Here is a 16,825-nt window from a genome sequence, read left to right as displayed (position 1 = left end):
GTTCACATCCCCGCAGGTGACCAGACAACCGGGTGGCCATTAGCCAGTAGCCCAGCTCCTCCCGAGTCCCTCACCTTATAGACGGCCACACAGGCTGATGTACAGCCCAGGTGAACTCCGATGGCCGCCATGAGGCGGTAGCGACGGCGACTGCACTAACGTGCGGCTCCCCAGCAACAGCCGCTTCGGGCCTTGGAACAGCCCCATCAGGCACCGCGGATACTTCACGTTCCCGTCCGCCCACTGCGTCCCGTCCATCCGCCGCGGCTTCCCGCGTTGCCGCCAATCAGCGTGAAGGTCCCGCCTTTCCTCAAGCAGTCGACGAATAGGTTTAGTGCTCCTCACCTAACCCCGCTGGAGGTGCACGGCGTGTGCGATAGTGCGCACGCGCCAGAAGAGGAAGGCAGGGTAGGGGCTCTTTCGCCCCGCCTCCTTATAATGCCCTTTTCGTGGGAGCCAATGGAAACTCAAGGTTGAGTTGCGTCACTTGTGCTAGCAACTCCTGGCAGATTCTTTCCGAACCGTTAGCTCGTCTGTCCAGGGTCTTGGAGCCACCCCTAGCGATAGGAGCGCAGCTGTTGGTGGACGCAGGTGGCGAGGCGCTTGGAGCTCCTGGCTCAGCATGTGGTGCGCGGGCCCAGCCGCACTGATGGCCTTTTGCCCCGGGCTCTGGGTCTCTAACCCGAGGTCGGCGCACGGTCTGGGGGCCGACTGTGAAGGTGAGCCGTTTGCAACCTGCTTGCATGGCGGTGGCACCGCGCTGCAGCGCAGCTGTCGTCGGCTTTGACTTGCCCGGTCCTGGCTATAAATAACATTTCACTCAGGAACTGCGGGCCCTTTCCCTCGTTTTTCGTCGCCTTGGCCCAAGCTTGGGCGAAAGTGCAGGCCCAGTGACACGTTTAGACCGCGTCCTAGTCTTGCTGAGACTATTAAACTGCAGCAGTCAGTGGGTTTGGATTTGGATGAGGCGTTGTGTAAACGCAACGAAATTCAGATGGCCCTGGAGCCAAACAGATTATGTCGCCCTGGCCAGCGAGACTTACCTCTCCTCGGACGGCAGATGTCTTTCAAATTCGAATTTGTTTGAGTCCCAAAAGGAAAATAGAACAAGTTGTCTTTGAGTTGAAGCGACTTGAATCAGAGGACATAGCTAACATTTATTAGGATTTTCCTGCGAAAAGTTGATTTACAAAGAAGTACATTAACTCCTTACGAAGAGGAGTGCCAAGGCATGACTACCCTTCCGTTCACAGAATCTCAGCTGTGGACTTGCTGTCAGAATACGCGGGTCTAGGTACCACCAACCCTTCAGGCTCGGAGGCCCCATATCTGGGTCATGCAAAATCAGCGTGATAATAGCTACTTCAGGAAGCTGTTAAGATCAAAGAAGATAACTAGCTGTGCTAGCCCCTTCCTCCTGGATTACAGTAACCCTTCCCTCCATGTTTCATTCTTGAAAATAATAGTTTACATGTATAATCTCCTCATCCTTTTGTGAGCTTGCAAATCTATCCCTACTTCCTATTGCCTACAGGAAATTGTAGGTTCACAGTATATGTTGAATGAGTGTCCTCTGTATCATAATTAAATAAAATGTTAAGAATTGGAGTCCAGTTTCCTGTCAGCCCAACAATAATTAAACTTATCCAGAAATGTAAAATATCTACATGATGTTATTTTTAACTTATATAAATAATAGATATTTGTGCAGTAAGTTATCATTTTGTTTAAAGACCTTTTATAGCTGTGTCCTAAATATTTAAAGCAGATTTGTGAGGCATAAACAATTGATCTAGTTAGTCATCAGTAATTTAACTTCTGGAGCTTCCACCTAAAAACATTTCAAAAGAGCCAGAGCCTCTGGATTAATTAAATATGAAACGTATTCTGTCTTTCCTGAATTTATTGCAGCGTATTGTGATTATTAACTTGAATGTTTTACTAACCTGGGTGTATATATCCATTTATTAGATAAAGAAGTTGTAGAATCACAGCACAGGAGACACTAGTTTTAGAACAAGAATTGGATTCTAGATCTGGAGTTCAGAGGTGAGTTCTAAGATGAGTACATAAATTTATGGAGCTTTCAAGTTAAAGTATTATCTTTAAAAGTGAGCTTAGAATCCCCAGCTCTCATTATCTAAGTAATACACTGGCAGAGCAACAATTGAGGTACACAAATCATATGAAGGGGTATTGTGGGAACAGAGTAAGCACTACGAAGCATTGGAACACTGGTTTCTTTGGCAGGAAGGTGAGTATTAGAGGTCACTGGGAGACTTTAATGGTAGTTTCTGCTGACGTGTAACATTGATCATTATAGCAGGTGTCTCCTTTGCACATTGGCGTATTTGCTAATTAATCTTAGCAAAATACATTGCAAATGTCTCATTTTTTACATTCTGTTAGTAGCATTTAACAGCTGATCAGCTAGTTCCTCCTTTTCAACACCCTCTTGTCTTCTGTGGTACACTTACTCTTTGTTCTCACCCTACCTTACTGGCAGATCTTTTCAGTGTTTTTCTGGTTCTTTTCCAATTTCTAAATAATGAAGTTTAACAAGATTGAGACCTGGGACCATATCTCTTCTCCATCTCTCTTTATTCTCTGGTCTCATCCCACAAATACAATTTAGTGTTGATGACTTACAAATTTATGTGCTCAGCTTAGAACTCACCCCTGAACTCCAGACTTACATATCCAGCTGCTTGTCACTGTTTTTTGGTTTTATATTACATTAGGGCTTTCCAGAGAAACAGAACCAATAGGATAGATAGGTAGATAGGTTTATTATCAGGAATTAGCTCATCTGCTTATGGAGGCTGAGAAATCCAGAATCTGCAGTGTGAGCTGGCAGGCTGGAGACCCAGGAGAGCCAATGGTGCAGTTGAGGTCTGCAGGTAGTCTGGTGGAGGATTTCCTCTTGCCTCTCAGGCCAGTCCCTTTTGTTCTATTCAGAACTTCATCTGATTGGATGAGGCTTATCCATATTATGGAGGGCAATCTACTTTACCCAGAGTTGACTGACCTAAATGTTAATCTCATTCAAGACATCTTCCAAGTGGACACATAAAATTAATCATCACAGACACCTAGAAGACTCTCAGACTTTACTGTCAAGACTGAATTCCTGCTTGCCTCCACAAACTTGCTTCTCCTGCAGTCTTCCCAGTTCATCAAATGGCAACTCCACTCTCCAGTTTCTCAGGCCAGAATCCTTGGAGTCATCCTTGACTTCTCTCTCTTTCTCTCTTTCTGTTCTGCTGCCAATGCCACATTCAATCCATCGGCAAATTCTTTTGGCTCTTTCTTCAGAATATGTCCAAAATCCAACCATTTCCCATCACCTCCAGTGCTACCACCCTGGTCCTAGATATGCAGCTAATTTAAGAACCTCCCAACTGGTCTCCCTGCTTCCATTCTCTTTCCCCTGCAGTTTATTCTCCACAGAACCCCAGAGGCATAATTTAAAAATAATGTCAGCCCACCTCACTGCTCTAGTCAAAACCTTTACTGACTTCCCTTCTCAAAGTGGGACCCAAGTCCTTACCAGGGCCTTGAAGCCTTAGATGATCTGGCATGCTACAGCCTGTGTGACCTCATTTTCTGTTTTCCTTCTTGCTCATTCCACTTTCACCACACTGGCCTCCTTACTGTGGACCCACTGAGGATACTCCTGCACTAGAAACTGTACTTTGAACTCTTTAAACGCAGCCTAGAGAGTTCTTGCCCAAGCATATCACTTCACTTATTCTCTCACTTCCTTAAGGTCTCTGCTCAAATACTACTTTATCCAAGAGGTCTTCCCTGACTATCACCCCACTTAGAATAATATTATATTGTCACCTTCTATTCCCTTTGCCATGATTATTTTTATTCATGCCACAGGATACTTTTATTTACTAGAATATTACTCACTAGAATTCTTGAGGATAAGGACTTCGTTTTTCCAACAACCTGAAACACTGTCTGGCACTTATTAATTGCCAATAAATATTTGTTAAAAATATGAATGGCTGATATATTTAGTGTTCTTTTCCTATTAATAGTATCAGGAGCAAATATGACTTCAAGCTCTGAAAGATGACCTGACCAGTCCTGCAAGGAAAACAACTAAAAACACAGGGTAAAATAAAAACATAAAAATGTAAGTGTAAGTTGGTAAGGCATACACATAGGCCAAAAACAGGGTGAATTGTCAAGAGAACCTGGAAATTGCCTTGAGAGCATTTGGTACTCAGAAGATCTGAATTTAGATTTTCATGGTTTTGGTAAAATAAAGAGAACAAAAAACAAAGCCCAGGACCTTCCCAAGTTAGGAGTGTAATGCTAGATCTCCCAATTAATGTGGAAACTGAAAGAGCTAAACCTTCATTTTAAAAGGTGACCTGGAAATGACCACAACATCACCACCATCATTAGAGATTAATGGAATTGTAGTTGTTGAACTTTTTACTGAGTAAAAGAGAAAACAAAAATGTCCCCAGATAATTCATAATCACAAGCTAGCCCACATATGCATTGAAGCCCAGATGTAGTCAACCTGGATGGTCTGAAACATCTCAAACTGAGAGTTTAGTTTAAAGGGATTTCAAGCAGGCATCAGCAAATGTTGGTCTTACCTATAGAATCCACCTGAAACCCAGTCTGTAAATAATTCCCATGATTAAAATTCTAAAAAATAAAGCTCACATTCAGAAAAGTCACAAACCTGTGGGGAAGAAGGGCACCATAAGTGACAGCCAGTTGAGACAAGAGACAGAAGAAGCATACCTGAGGAGGTTTCAGGTATTGGAATTACTGGGCACAGAATATAAAACATGTTTATTATGTTTAAAGAAGTAAAGGAAGGGATTGAAAATATGAAGGGCAGGTGACTATTAAAAATGTCCAATGATATTTGGAAATGAACCAAATAGATGTTTACAAATGGAAATTAATGTAATTACAGCAAATTAGACTCAGCCAAGAAATCACTGAGGGAGTAAGAGAATAAAAATAATGAAACAGAGAATAAAGGTATAATGAGGATAAAAATTCTAACATATGTTAATTTTTGTAACCAGATATAACTAGAATTCTACAGAATAATTTTAGAATTCCAGAAGGAGAGGGAAAAGGATCTGGGTAGAGCCAAAAACATGAAAGCTCATTTTTCAAACTGATGAAAGTCATCAGTCCACAGATTTGGAAGTCCAATATATTCCAACCAGTGTTCACAAAATTAGTTCCACATCTATCACAACACAAGGAAACTGCAAAACACAAAAGGAGAAATGAGAAAATCTTAAACACAGCCAGAGAAAAAAGACTGATGACCTTCAGAGGAATGGCAGATGATTCAACAGTGAAAGGCTCAAAATCACACTGCTAGTAAGTAGTAAAGCCAGAATTTGGATGCAGAAAGTCTGGCTTGAGAGCCCAAACAATGACTCATTGCCTCCACTGCTTTCTGAGTGTAGCATTGGGAACTAATTCATTTAAAGCAATATTAAAAATAATATTGGAAAAATGAAGTAGCATTAATAATTTCACTAACCTGATTTTAAATGTTTATCATTATCTTTTTGGAAAAGTTGTAGCTCATTTCCTGCAGTTGGCATTATTATATTTTTAAAATACTATTTTCTCCTTTTGGGCACTGACTAATAACTGCTTAATAGATCTATGATCTTACTTTTAAAATTTTAATTCAATTTCACTAATATTAGCAAATATTTTAATGAGCATGTTGGGGATTTTTTTGATAAAGATATCATGGTGAGTTTTTAGAATATTTAGGAAATATTTCAAACATACAGAAAAATATTTATTTAATACATACCTAGCATCTAGTTTAAATGTTAATATTTTGTTGTATTTGCTTCCATTCTCTTTAAAAACAAAAATATTAGTTTTAGCTAAGTCCAACTCTTTTCTCTTATCCTTCCTACCATTTTCAGGGGAAATATCTATTCTGAAGTAAACATGTGCTTCTCATCCATTTTTTAAAGAACTTTTACTAGAAATGTGTATATCCACAAATAATCTATATAATTTTTTGTGATATTAGATGTATATAAATTATATACTATACATATTCATTTGCATTTTTTTTTACTCAGCATTGTATTTGGGCATTTATGGACATTGACAACTACCAATATAGTTCATTCTTTTTAAATCTATAGAATTCCATTTAATAAATCAAATACAGTTTATGTATCTATTTGCCCTGTGAAGTTCAGTTTGGTTTTTCCCACTTTTTCATAATTGTAAACAATGCTGCTCTGAATATTCTTAAACATGTCTCCTTGAGCACATATGTGGTGATTTCTCTCAGTCACAAAATAAGAATTGCTGTGTGATAGGTTATGTTCATTTTCAATGTAACTTTTTCTATTGGACTGTGTTTTTCTTATGGATATGCAGGAGTTTTTTATTCAGGAAAAAAATACATATTTTATACATAATCTAGTTGTGTAGCTTGGGACAGAGCAGTGGTTTAAATGGGAGAGATGACTGAGGTCTGAGAAATTGTGGAGAGTCAGGTCAGCCAGGCCTTGCAGGACATGGTGAAGACTTTGGAGTTTACTTTGAGTGATCTGGAAAACCACAGGAAGGTTTGGAGCAAATGAAGTAGCATGACCTGAGTTTCATTTAAAAGACTCATGCTAGTTAAAATTTTTTAAATTTAGTGTGTTAGATTTTACCAGTCTCTGGCCAAGAAATACTAACAAAGCAGGAGAAAAAATAGCATGAAAGAAGATAAAGAGAGTTAGTAGATGACAAGATAAAAAGAGTTACTAGGGCAAAACTGAAGGGGAAGAAGCAATCCTGACAGGTAAACTGATCTTACAGTCATTTTTCCCTAAGGACATCAGCCAGTCAGAGTAAAGATGATCTTTGGTGTCAGGGGGAAAGACGTCAAAGCCCAAAACTTGTTCTTTAAGTGGAAAGTCTGTCTACTACAAGACTCTTACCTGTTAATCTGAGATTCTCAAAGGGTTGCTACCTTACAGTACATTTGAACAAGCAATAAACCTAACCCATCCTTACCCATAGAGGACTATAAGCAAAATTTCCTTGATGCTGACCTGGACAGAAGGAAGGAAGAAAAACATCTCTAAGAAATTATATATTTTACCACAAGATCTCCCTCACTTGGATTTGCAGTTAAAATTCAAATCAGGGGTCTGAAAAACATCAAACTATCAATTTAGTTTAAAGCAGTGCCTGGCTAGTAGCCCTTAGGCCTAATAAATAAAAACGCAAATCAGTTATGGAAATAAAGCACCTTTCATCTAAGACCTCAATAATTTCTGGAAATATATTTCAAGGACTATGAATATTATTCAGTACAAAATTAGCAAGCACACAAAGAAACAAGGCATCATGAGCAAGAACCTATAGAAACACACTCATGAAAACTTTACATGTTGGAATTATCAGACTATAAAACAATTATGTTTAGTGTGTTGAAATCTATAAAAGAGAAGCTTGAAAATATCTGCAGAAAATAGGAAACTGTACAAAATGACCTAGCAAATTTGAAAAAGAACTAGAGAGAACTTCTAGAAATAAGAAAAAAATCAAAATAAAAAATTCAATGAATGGATTTAATAGGAGAATATACAGAGCTGTTGATGGTCTGAGTGAACTAGAATCTTACTTCTCAAAGTGAGGGCCTCATTCCATCAGCCTGGGCATGTCCTGGTAGCCTGTTGCAAATGCAGAATCCTGGGTCCCACTCCAGACCTACAAATCAGAAACAGAATTTTAATAAATCTCTAGGTAATTTGTAAGCACATTAAAGTTGACCTAGTATGGGGCCAGAGTTCTTTAGTTCTAACAAACTCCCAGGTAATGCTTATGCTATTGGACCAAGAAGTACGATATGAGTACTACTGAATTGGAAGATAGGTTAGAAGAATCACATATAATGTATCACAGAACAACAAAAGAAGAGAAAATAAGGAAAAGAGATTAAGGGACATAGAGAATAGAATGAGAAAATCCAATATATGTTTAATTGGAGTTCTGGAAGAAAAGAAAAAAAGAGAATGGTGCTGAAACAATGTTTGAAGAGATACTACCTGGGAATTTGCCAGAACTGATAAAAGGCACTAATCCACAAATTCAAGAGGTCCAATAATAGATAAAAAGAAATCCACACCTAAGTATCACAGTGAAACTACAGAACATCAAAGACTAAAAAACATTAGATATGCTGGAGAAAAAAAAATCAATGACAATTAGATTAACAACTAAATTCTCAATAAAAATAATGGAAGACTGAAGCAGGTGAAATGGTATCTTCAATGTGCTCAAATCAATTGCCAGTAAAAGAATAAGGATGAAAAAAAAGGTATTTTGAAAATAAAAATAAAAATGGAATTTTAAAATGAAAAGAATTAAAAAATTTTTTTAAATTAAAGAATCTCTTTAGGCAAAAGTGACTTCTGGATGAGAAATATGAGATTTGTGAAGGAATAATGTGCAAATAAAATAATAAAATAGGTACATCTTAAGTGCACATAACAAAGTAATGATGCCTAATAATTAGAAAACACAACTAAAATACAATTAAAATAATTGATAATAATAGCATAAATCAGGAGAGGTAAATGTATTTCAAATGTTCTGAGGTCTTTGTATTGCCTGAGAGAAAGGTAAAGCTATTGATTAACTTGAGCCATTGATACACTGAGACATTGCTAGATTAGTCATTCTAGTTTACTGATAGATTAGGTAATATTATATTTATACTTATAAAGCATTAACTACAAACTAGTAGAAGAACTAATTATGAAAATAGGAACATGATTACATAGTACCAATACCAAACTAGTACAGGGAAAAATATGAATTAATAAATAAATCAATACACAAAAGGCAAGAAAGGTGAGAATGAAACACAAAAGAGATAACACAAATAAATACAAGATAGGGCAGGAGACTTATATCTGGATAGCTTTAGTAGTTATATTAAATGTAAAAGTACTAAATATTCAAGTTAAAAGACAAAGATTATAAGCCTACATAAAAACATCTAGCTAAATTCTTTTTATGAGAGGGAGGTTTGGGGAAAAGAGCTAAATATTCATGTTCCATAGACTGAAAATTATAATAAAAACTGAAATAAAGTTCAAGAATTAACCACACAAACATGTTCTTAAAATTCAAATAAACATGTTATTAAATTCCAAAGGAGTCAGCTAAAAGAATGGAAGGCAAAAGCTTTGAGTTTGGGGGATATGGGGAAAGGAGGCAAGGGACACTGTTTTTCACAGCAAATCTATAATTCATTGACTTTAAACAAGGTTGGGGCAGGGGCAGAAGAGAATTTGAAACTACAAGTATAAAAATTATTTTAGAGTGTTTTTCTTAAAGCAGTGTGGAGAAATGGGTTGATATTTGGTGTTGGGGGGATGTGGTGAGGATAGAGGTGTTTGTTGTTTATAAAATGTGAGAAGTAACAGGATATTGCAGGCTGACAGTAATGAAACAGGAGAGACAGAGGCCATAAGTGCAGGAGCAGGGAGCTGATGAGATCTTAGGCAAACGAAGGGTTGTCATAGTTTGTTCATAGAATTAAGGAAGAAGAATATGCAGGCATAGGTGTGGTAGATGTGGCAGAAGCAGATGAGAGTTGTCTCTTGTTGCTTTTCTTTCTCTTAGAGAAATAGGAAGTGGGAACATCAGGTAGGAGTGAGGATGGGGTGGAGATGTTAGACAAGGTTTGAGGAGAGAGCAGTTGTGCAATAGTCATCTTGGGAGCTGGGTATAGTGTAAGGTCAATATAGTAGAACTGTCAGGCATCCCTGATGGCTCACTTGAAATTAGTGATCATGAATTTACAGTGAGACCAGTGAGCATGACTATGTTATTTCCTCCAATCATGTTCAGTGGGTATAGGTATAAGGTGGGTGGAGAGTTAAGTTGTAGCTAGGGGTAGAATTGTGCTGGATGAATACAAACGCAAGATTGATGCAAGGGAATTGAATCTGTATGCAGGGAGCGAACAGTAAAGAAGTATGGTGAAAGGTGGAAGAGTCAATGGACTGTATGACCTGGTGGGATCAAAAAATTGTTGAACTGGAGGTAGGAGACAATGGTCAGACAATGGGATGTTGCAATTGAGATTACAGGGAGGTTGTGAACATTACTAATAACTGGACTTACAGGTATGACCATAGTGATTTTTCATGACTTCTGGATATTAATCCTTTATCAGATATACGTTGTAAATATGTTCCTTCAGGCAGTGGCTTTTCTTATCTTATATTTATGATTTCTTTTGCATCATGAAACTACTTAATTTTGATATAATCAGAAGTATTATCTGTGTTTTGGTATCTTCTTTTTTCCCCCCTATTCTTTTTTTTAAAATTTATTTTATTTTTTTAATATTGCTATCGTTAATCTACAATTACTTGAACAACATTATGGTCACTAGACTTCCCCCATCATCAAGTCCCCACCACATACCCCATTACAGTCACTGTCCATCAGCCCAGTAAGATGCTATAGAATCACTACTTCTCTTTTCTGTATATACTGCCTTTCCCGTGTCCCCCCGCCACTACATTATGTCTGCTAATCGTAATGCTCCTTTTCCCCCTTGTCCCTTCCTTCCACCCATCCTCCCCAGTCCCTTTCCCTTTGGTAACTGTTAGTCCATTGTTGGGTTCTGTGAGTCTGCTGCTGTTTTGTCCCTTTCGTTTTTGCTTTGTTCTTATACTCCACAGATGAGTGAAATCATTTCATGCTTGCCTTTCTCTGCCTGCCTTATTTCACTGAGCATTATACCCTCTAGCTCCATCCATGTGGTTGCAAATGATAGGATTTGTTTTCTTCTTATGGCTGAATACTATTCCATCGTGTATATGTACCACATCATCTTTATCCATTCATCTACTGCTGGACACTTAGGTTGCTTCCATTTCTTGGCTATGGTAAATAGTGCTGCAATAAACATAGGGGTGCATATGTCTTTTTCAAACTGGGCTGCTGCATTCTTAGGGTAAATTCTTAGGAGTGGAATTCCTGGATCAAATGGTATTTCTATTTTGAGTTTTTTGAGGAACCTCCATATTGCTTTCCACAATGGTTGAATTAATTTACATTCCCATCAGCAGTGTAGAAGGGTTCCCTTTCTCCACATCCTTGCCAACATTTGTTGTTGCTTGTCTTTTGGGTGGTGGCCATCCTTATTGGTAAGAGATGATATCTCATTGTGGTTTTAATTTGCATTTCTCTGATGATTAGCAATGTGGAGCATCTTTTCATGTGCCTGTTAGCCATCTGAATTTCTTCTTTGGAGAAGTGTCTGTTCAGCTCCTCTGCCCATTTTTTAATTGGCTTATTTGCTTTTTGTTTGTTGAGGTGCATGAGCTCTTTATATAATTTGGATGTTAACCCCTTATCAGATATGTCATTTATGAATATATTCTCCCATACAGTAGGATGTCTTTTTGTTCTACTGATGGTGTCCTTTGCTGTACAGAGGCTTTTTAGTTTGATATAGTCCCACTTGTTCACTTTTGCTTTTGTTTCCCTTACCCAAGGAGATATGTTCATGAAGAAATTGCTCATGTTTATATCCAAGATATTTTTGCTTATGGTTTTTCCTAAGAGTTATATGGTTTCATGACTTACATTCAGGTCTTTGATCCATTCTGAGTTTACTTTTGTGTATGGGGTTAGACAATAATCCAGTTTCATTCTCTTACATGTAGCTGTCCAGTTTTGCCAACATCAGTTGTTGAAGAGGCTGTCATTTCCCCATTGTATGTCCCTGGCTCCTTTATCAATTTATTAATTGACCATATATACTTTGGTTTATATCTGGGCTCTCTAGTCTGTTCCACTGGCCTATGGGTCTGTTCTGGTACAAGTACCAAATTGTCTTGATTACTGTGGCTTTGTAGTAGAGCTTGAAGTTGGGGAGTATAATTCCCCTTGCTTTATTCTTCCTTCTCAGGATTGCTTTGGCTATTTGGGGTCTTTTGTCATTCCACATGAATTTTAGAACTATTTGCTCTAGTTCATTGAATAATGCTGTTTGTATTTTGATAGAGATTGCATTGAATCTGTAGATTGCTTTAGGCAGGATGGCCATTTTGAAAATATTAATTCTTCCTATACATGAGGATGGGGTGAAGTTCCATTTGTTAGCATCCTCTTTAATTTCTCTTAGGTGTGTCTTGTAGTTTTCAGGGTATAGGTCTTTCACTTCCTTGGTTAGGTTTATTCCTAGGTATTTTATTCTTTTTGATGCAATTGTGAATGGAATTGTTGTCCTGATTTCTCTCTCTGCTAGTTCATCATTGGTGTATAGGAATGCAACAGATTTCTGTGTATTGATTTTGTGTCCCGCAACTTTGCTGAATTTTGGTATTAGATCCAGTAGTTTTGGAGTGGATTCTTTAGAGTTTTTTATGTACAATATCATGTCACCTGCAAACAGGGACAGTTTGACTTCTTCCTTGCCAATCTGGATGCCTTTTATTTCTTTGTTTTGTTTGATTACCGTGGCTAGTACCTCTAGAACTATGTTGAATAAAAGTGGAGAGAGTGGGCATCCTTGTTCGCAATCTTAAAGGAAAAGCTCTCAGCTTCTCACTATTAAGTGTAATGTTGGCTGTGGGTTTGTCATATATAGACTTTATTATGTTGAGGTACTTGCCCTCTATACCCATTTTGTTGAGAGTTCTTATCATGAATGGATGCTGAATTTTGTCAAATATTTTTTCAGCATCTATGGAGATGATCATGTGGTTTTTGTCCTTCTTTTTGTTGATGTGGTGGATGATGTTGATGGATTTTTGAATGTTGTACCATCCTTGCATCCCTGGAATAAATCCTGCTTGATCATGATGGATGATCTTTTTGATGTAGTTTTGAATTCGGTTTGCTAATATTTTGTTGAGTACTTTTACATCTATGTTCATCAGGGACATTGGTCTGCAATTTTCTTTTATTGTGGTGTCTTTGCCTGGTTTTGGTATTAGAGTGGGTGTTGGCCTTGTAGAATGAGTTTGAGAGTGTTCCCTCCTCTTATACTTTTTGGAAAACTTTAAGGAGGATGGGTATTAGGTCTTCACTAAATGTTTGATAAAATTCATCTGGTCAAAGGGTTTTGTTCTTAGGTAGGTTTTCGATTACCAATTAAATTTCGGTGCTCATCATTGGTCTGTTCAGATTTTCTGTTTCTTCCTGGGTCAGCCTTGTAAGGTTGTATTTTTCTAGAAAGTTGTCCATTTCTTCTAGGTTATCCTGTTTGTTACCATTATAATTTTTCATAGTATTCTTTCATAATTCTTTGTATTTCTGTGGTGTCCATAGTGAAGTTTCCTTTCTCATTTCTGATTCTGTTTCTGTGTGTAGACTCTTTTATTCTTGATAAGTCTGGCTAGGGGTTTATCTATTTTGTTAATTTTCTCAAAGAACTAGCTCCTGCTTTCATTGATCTTTCCTTTGTTTTATTCTTCTCAAGTTTATTTTATTTCTGCTTTAATCTTTATTATGTCCCTCCTTCTGCTGACTCTGGGCCTCATTTGTTCTTCCTTTTCTAGTTTCATTAGTTGTGAGTTTAGACTGTTCATTTGAGATTGTTCTTCTTTCCTGAGATAGGCTTGCATTGCAATATATTTCCCTCTTAATGTGATCTTCACTGCATCCCACAGATTTTGTGGTGTTGAATTATTGTTGTCATTTGTGTCCATATATTGCTTGATCTCTGTTTTTATTTGGTCATTGATCCATTGATTATTTAGGAGCATATTATTAAGCCTCCATGTGTTTGTGGGCTTTTTCATTTTATTTGTGTAATTTATTTCTGGTTTCATACCTTTGTGATCTGAGAAGTTTACTGGTACAATTTCAATCTTTTTGAATTTACTGAGGCTCTTTTTGTGGCCTAGTATGTAGTCTATTCTGGAAAATGTTCCATGTGCACTTGAGAAGAATGTGTATCCTGCTGCTTTTGGGTGTAGAGTTCTGTAGATGTCTGTTAGGTCCATCTGTTCTAGTGTGTTGTTCAGTGACTCTGTGTCTTTACTTATTTTCTGTCTGGTTGATCTGTTCTTTGGAGTGAGTGGTGTGTTGAAGTCTCCTAAAATGAATGCATTGCATTTTCTTTCCTAAGAAATAGAATTAAAATTCTGTTAGTATTTGTTTCACATATGTAGGCGATCCTATGTTGGGTGCATATATATTTATAATAGTTATATCCTCTTGTTGGATGGCCCCCTTTATCATTATGTAATGTCCTTCTTTGTCTCTTGTGACTTTCTTGGTTTTGACATCTATTTTGTCTGATACAAGTACTGCAATCCTGCTTTTTTCTCCATGTTAGTTGCATGAAATATCTTTTTCCATCCTTTTACTTTCAGACTGTGTATGTCTTTGGGTTTGAAGTGAGTCTCTTGTAGGCAGCATATAGACTGGTCTTGCTTTTTAATCCATTCACTGACTCTATGTCTTTTGATTGGTGCATTCAGACCATTTACATTGAGGGTGGTTATCGACAGGTATGTACTTATTGCCATTGCAGGCTTTGGATTCATGGTTAGCAAAGGTTCAAGGGTAACTTCTTTACATTCTTTACATTTCAATCTTTTTGAATTTACTGAGGCTCTTTTTGTGGCCTAGTATGTAGTCTATTCTGGAAAATGTTACATGTGCACTTGAGAAGAATGTGTATCCTGTTATTCTTATTAAGGTTAGCTACTATATTAAGCTACTATAAACACAGTCTGATGATTATTTCTCTCCATTCTTATTCTTCCTCCTCCATTATTTATATGTTAGGTGTTTTATTCTGTACTCTTTTGAGTTTCCTTTGACTGTTTTTGTGGATAGTTCATTTTATATCTTGCCTTTAGTTAGTATTTGCTTGGTCTGCTTTCTTTGCTGTGGTTTTGTTTTCTCTTGTGACATCTATTTATTCTTAGGAGTGCTTCCATCTAGAGCAGTCCCTTTAAAATATCCTGTAGAGGTGGTTGGTTTGTGGGAGGCAAATTCCCTCAACTTTTTCTTTTCTCCTTCATATTTAAATGATAATCATACTGGATACAGTATTCTTGGTTCAAGGCCCTTCTGTTTCATTGCATTAACTATACCATGCCATTCTCTTCTGGCCTGTAAGGTTTTTGTTAAGAAATCTGATGATGGCCTGATGGGTTTTCCTTTGTAGGTGATCTTTTGTCTCTGTCTGGCTGCCTTTAATACTCTGTCCTTGTCCTTGATCTTTGCCATTTTAATTATTATATGTCATGGGGTTGTCCTCCTTGTGTCCCTTGTGTTGGGAGATCTGTGGGCTTCTGTGGTCTGAGAGGCTATTTCCTCCTCCAGTTTGGGGAAGTTTACAGCAATTATTTTTTCAAAGACACTTTCTATCCCTTTTTCTCTCTTCTTCTTCTTCTGGTACCTCTATAATGTGGATATTCTTCCATTTCGATTGGTCACACAGTTCTCTTAATATTCTCTTATTCCTGGAGATCCTTTTATCTCTCTCTGCGTCAGCTTCTCTACGTTCCTGTTCTCTGATTTCTATTCCATTAATGGTCTCTTGCATCTCGTCCATTCTGCTTTTAAGTCCTTCCAGAGATTGTTTTATTTCTGTATTCTCCCTCCTTAGCTCTTGAATGTTTCTCTGCAAGTCCATCAGCATGGTTATGACCTTTATTTTGAATTCTTTTTCAGGAAGATTGGTTAAATCTATCTCCCCAGTTTCCCTCTCAGGTAAGGATGTCTGGGTTAGTCTGGTCTGTATCAACTACTTCTGCCTTTTCATGGTGACAGAAGTAGTCGTCGGCATTTGGTGCATGTGTCAGCTGGGAGAACCAAGTATCTTTCCATTAGCTCCTGGCTTTACTTTCCTGGGAGAACGGCAACCCCTAGCAGCTTGTGTTGGACAGCTGTGTGCAGACGGGGTCTCTGATTCTTGCCCGGGCCGCTGAGGAGTAGCTCTGCGTGGTTGCTGTGGGCGTGGCCAGCCTCAGGCCGCTGCTCTGCTATGGTGGGGCCACTTGGGAGGGGAAACAGGTGGAAGGCTGTCTATCACCATGAGGGGCCTCAGAGCTGTGCTGCCACCCTGGCATTAGGGAACCCGGAGTTCCTGGGGTTTCCCAGCTGCTGGGCTGAGTGCACTGGGATGCTTCTGTCCAGCTGTGAGGCCCCTGTCCCTTTAACACTTTCAAAAAGCACTCACTTTTCTTTTGTCCCAGGGCGCCGCAGGTTTTACTGTTCTGTTTCCCTAGTATCCAGCACACCATGCACTGTAAGTCTGCACTCCGGTGCGGATGACTAGAGCTGGGTATTTAGCAGTCCTGGGCTCCTTCTCCCTCCTTCTCCCTCCCCGCTCCGACTCTTCTCCTCCCGCCAGGAGCTGGGGTGAGGGGCATGCTTGGGCTCAGGTCCCGCTGGGCCATGGCTTGTATCTTACCCCCTTTGTGAGATGGGGTTCTTGCAGGTGTAGATGTAGCCTGGCTGTTGTACTGTATCATCTGGTCTCCCTTTTAGGAATAGTTGTATTTGTTGTATTTTCAAAAATGTATATGTTTTTGGGTGGAGATTTCGGCTGTCCTACTCACTCCGCCATCTTGGCTCCTCCTTTATGTGACTTTTATAAACACCATATTGTTGAATTTTTTTAATAGTTCTAATATGAAAAGTCCTGTTTTATGATTGCAAGTTTAATGTATTTTCACATATAGAATTCATGATATATTTGGATATATTTCTCTCTCTTAATTTTGTGGGTTAAAAAAAATCTTAACTATGCTTTTTCTTTGTTTCTTTTCTTTCTCTTTCCTGCCTTCTAGGGGACTGATAATGT

At 38.4% G+C, this 16,825-nt stretch overlaps 2 protein-coding genes across 4 annotated transcripts in view; one reads left to right on the top strand and one right to left on the bottom strand.

Moving 5' to 3' along the window:
- HSPA14 (heat shock protein family A (Hsp70) member 14) overlaps nt 1-258 on the bottom strand; it is a 39,609-nt gene extending 39,351 nt beyond the window's left edge. The window contains exon 1 of the mRNA XM_036908051.2: nt 75-258. Coding sequence (XP_036763946.2) covers nt 75-131 — 57 coding nt within the window. The 5' untranslated portion in view covers nt 132-258. The remainder of the gene's footprint in view (nt 1-74) is intronic.
- A 143-nt stretch (nt 259-401) lies between these two features.
- CDNF (cerebral dopamine neurotrophic factor) overlaps nt 402-16,825 on the top strand; it is a 49,513-nt gene continuing 33,089 nt past the window's right edge. For 2 of the 3 annotated variants that reach the window (XM_036908054.2, XM_036908055.2), the window contains exon 1: nt 402-719. In XM_036908054.2, the coding sequence (XP_036763949.2) occupies nt 623-719 (97 nt within the window). In that variant the 5' untranslated portion in view covers nt 402-622. Of the gene's footprint in view, nt 720-4,049; nt 4,127-16,825 lie in introns of all 3 variants that reach the window. The other variant, XR_005029356.2, reaches the window with a different exon arrangement.

The sequence above is a fragment of the Manis pentadactyla genome, chromosome 3, assembly GCF_030020395.1.
Source record: "Manis pentadactyla isolate mManPen7 chromosome 3, mManPen7.hap1, whole genome shotgun sequence".
NCBI classification, from domain to species: Eukaryota; Metazoa; Chordata; class Mammalia; order Pholidota; family Manidae; genus Manis; species Manis pentadactyla.
This window is presented reverse-complemented; position numbering and strand designations above follow the sequence as displayed.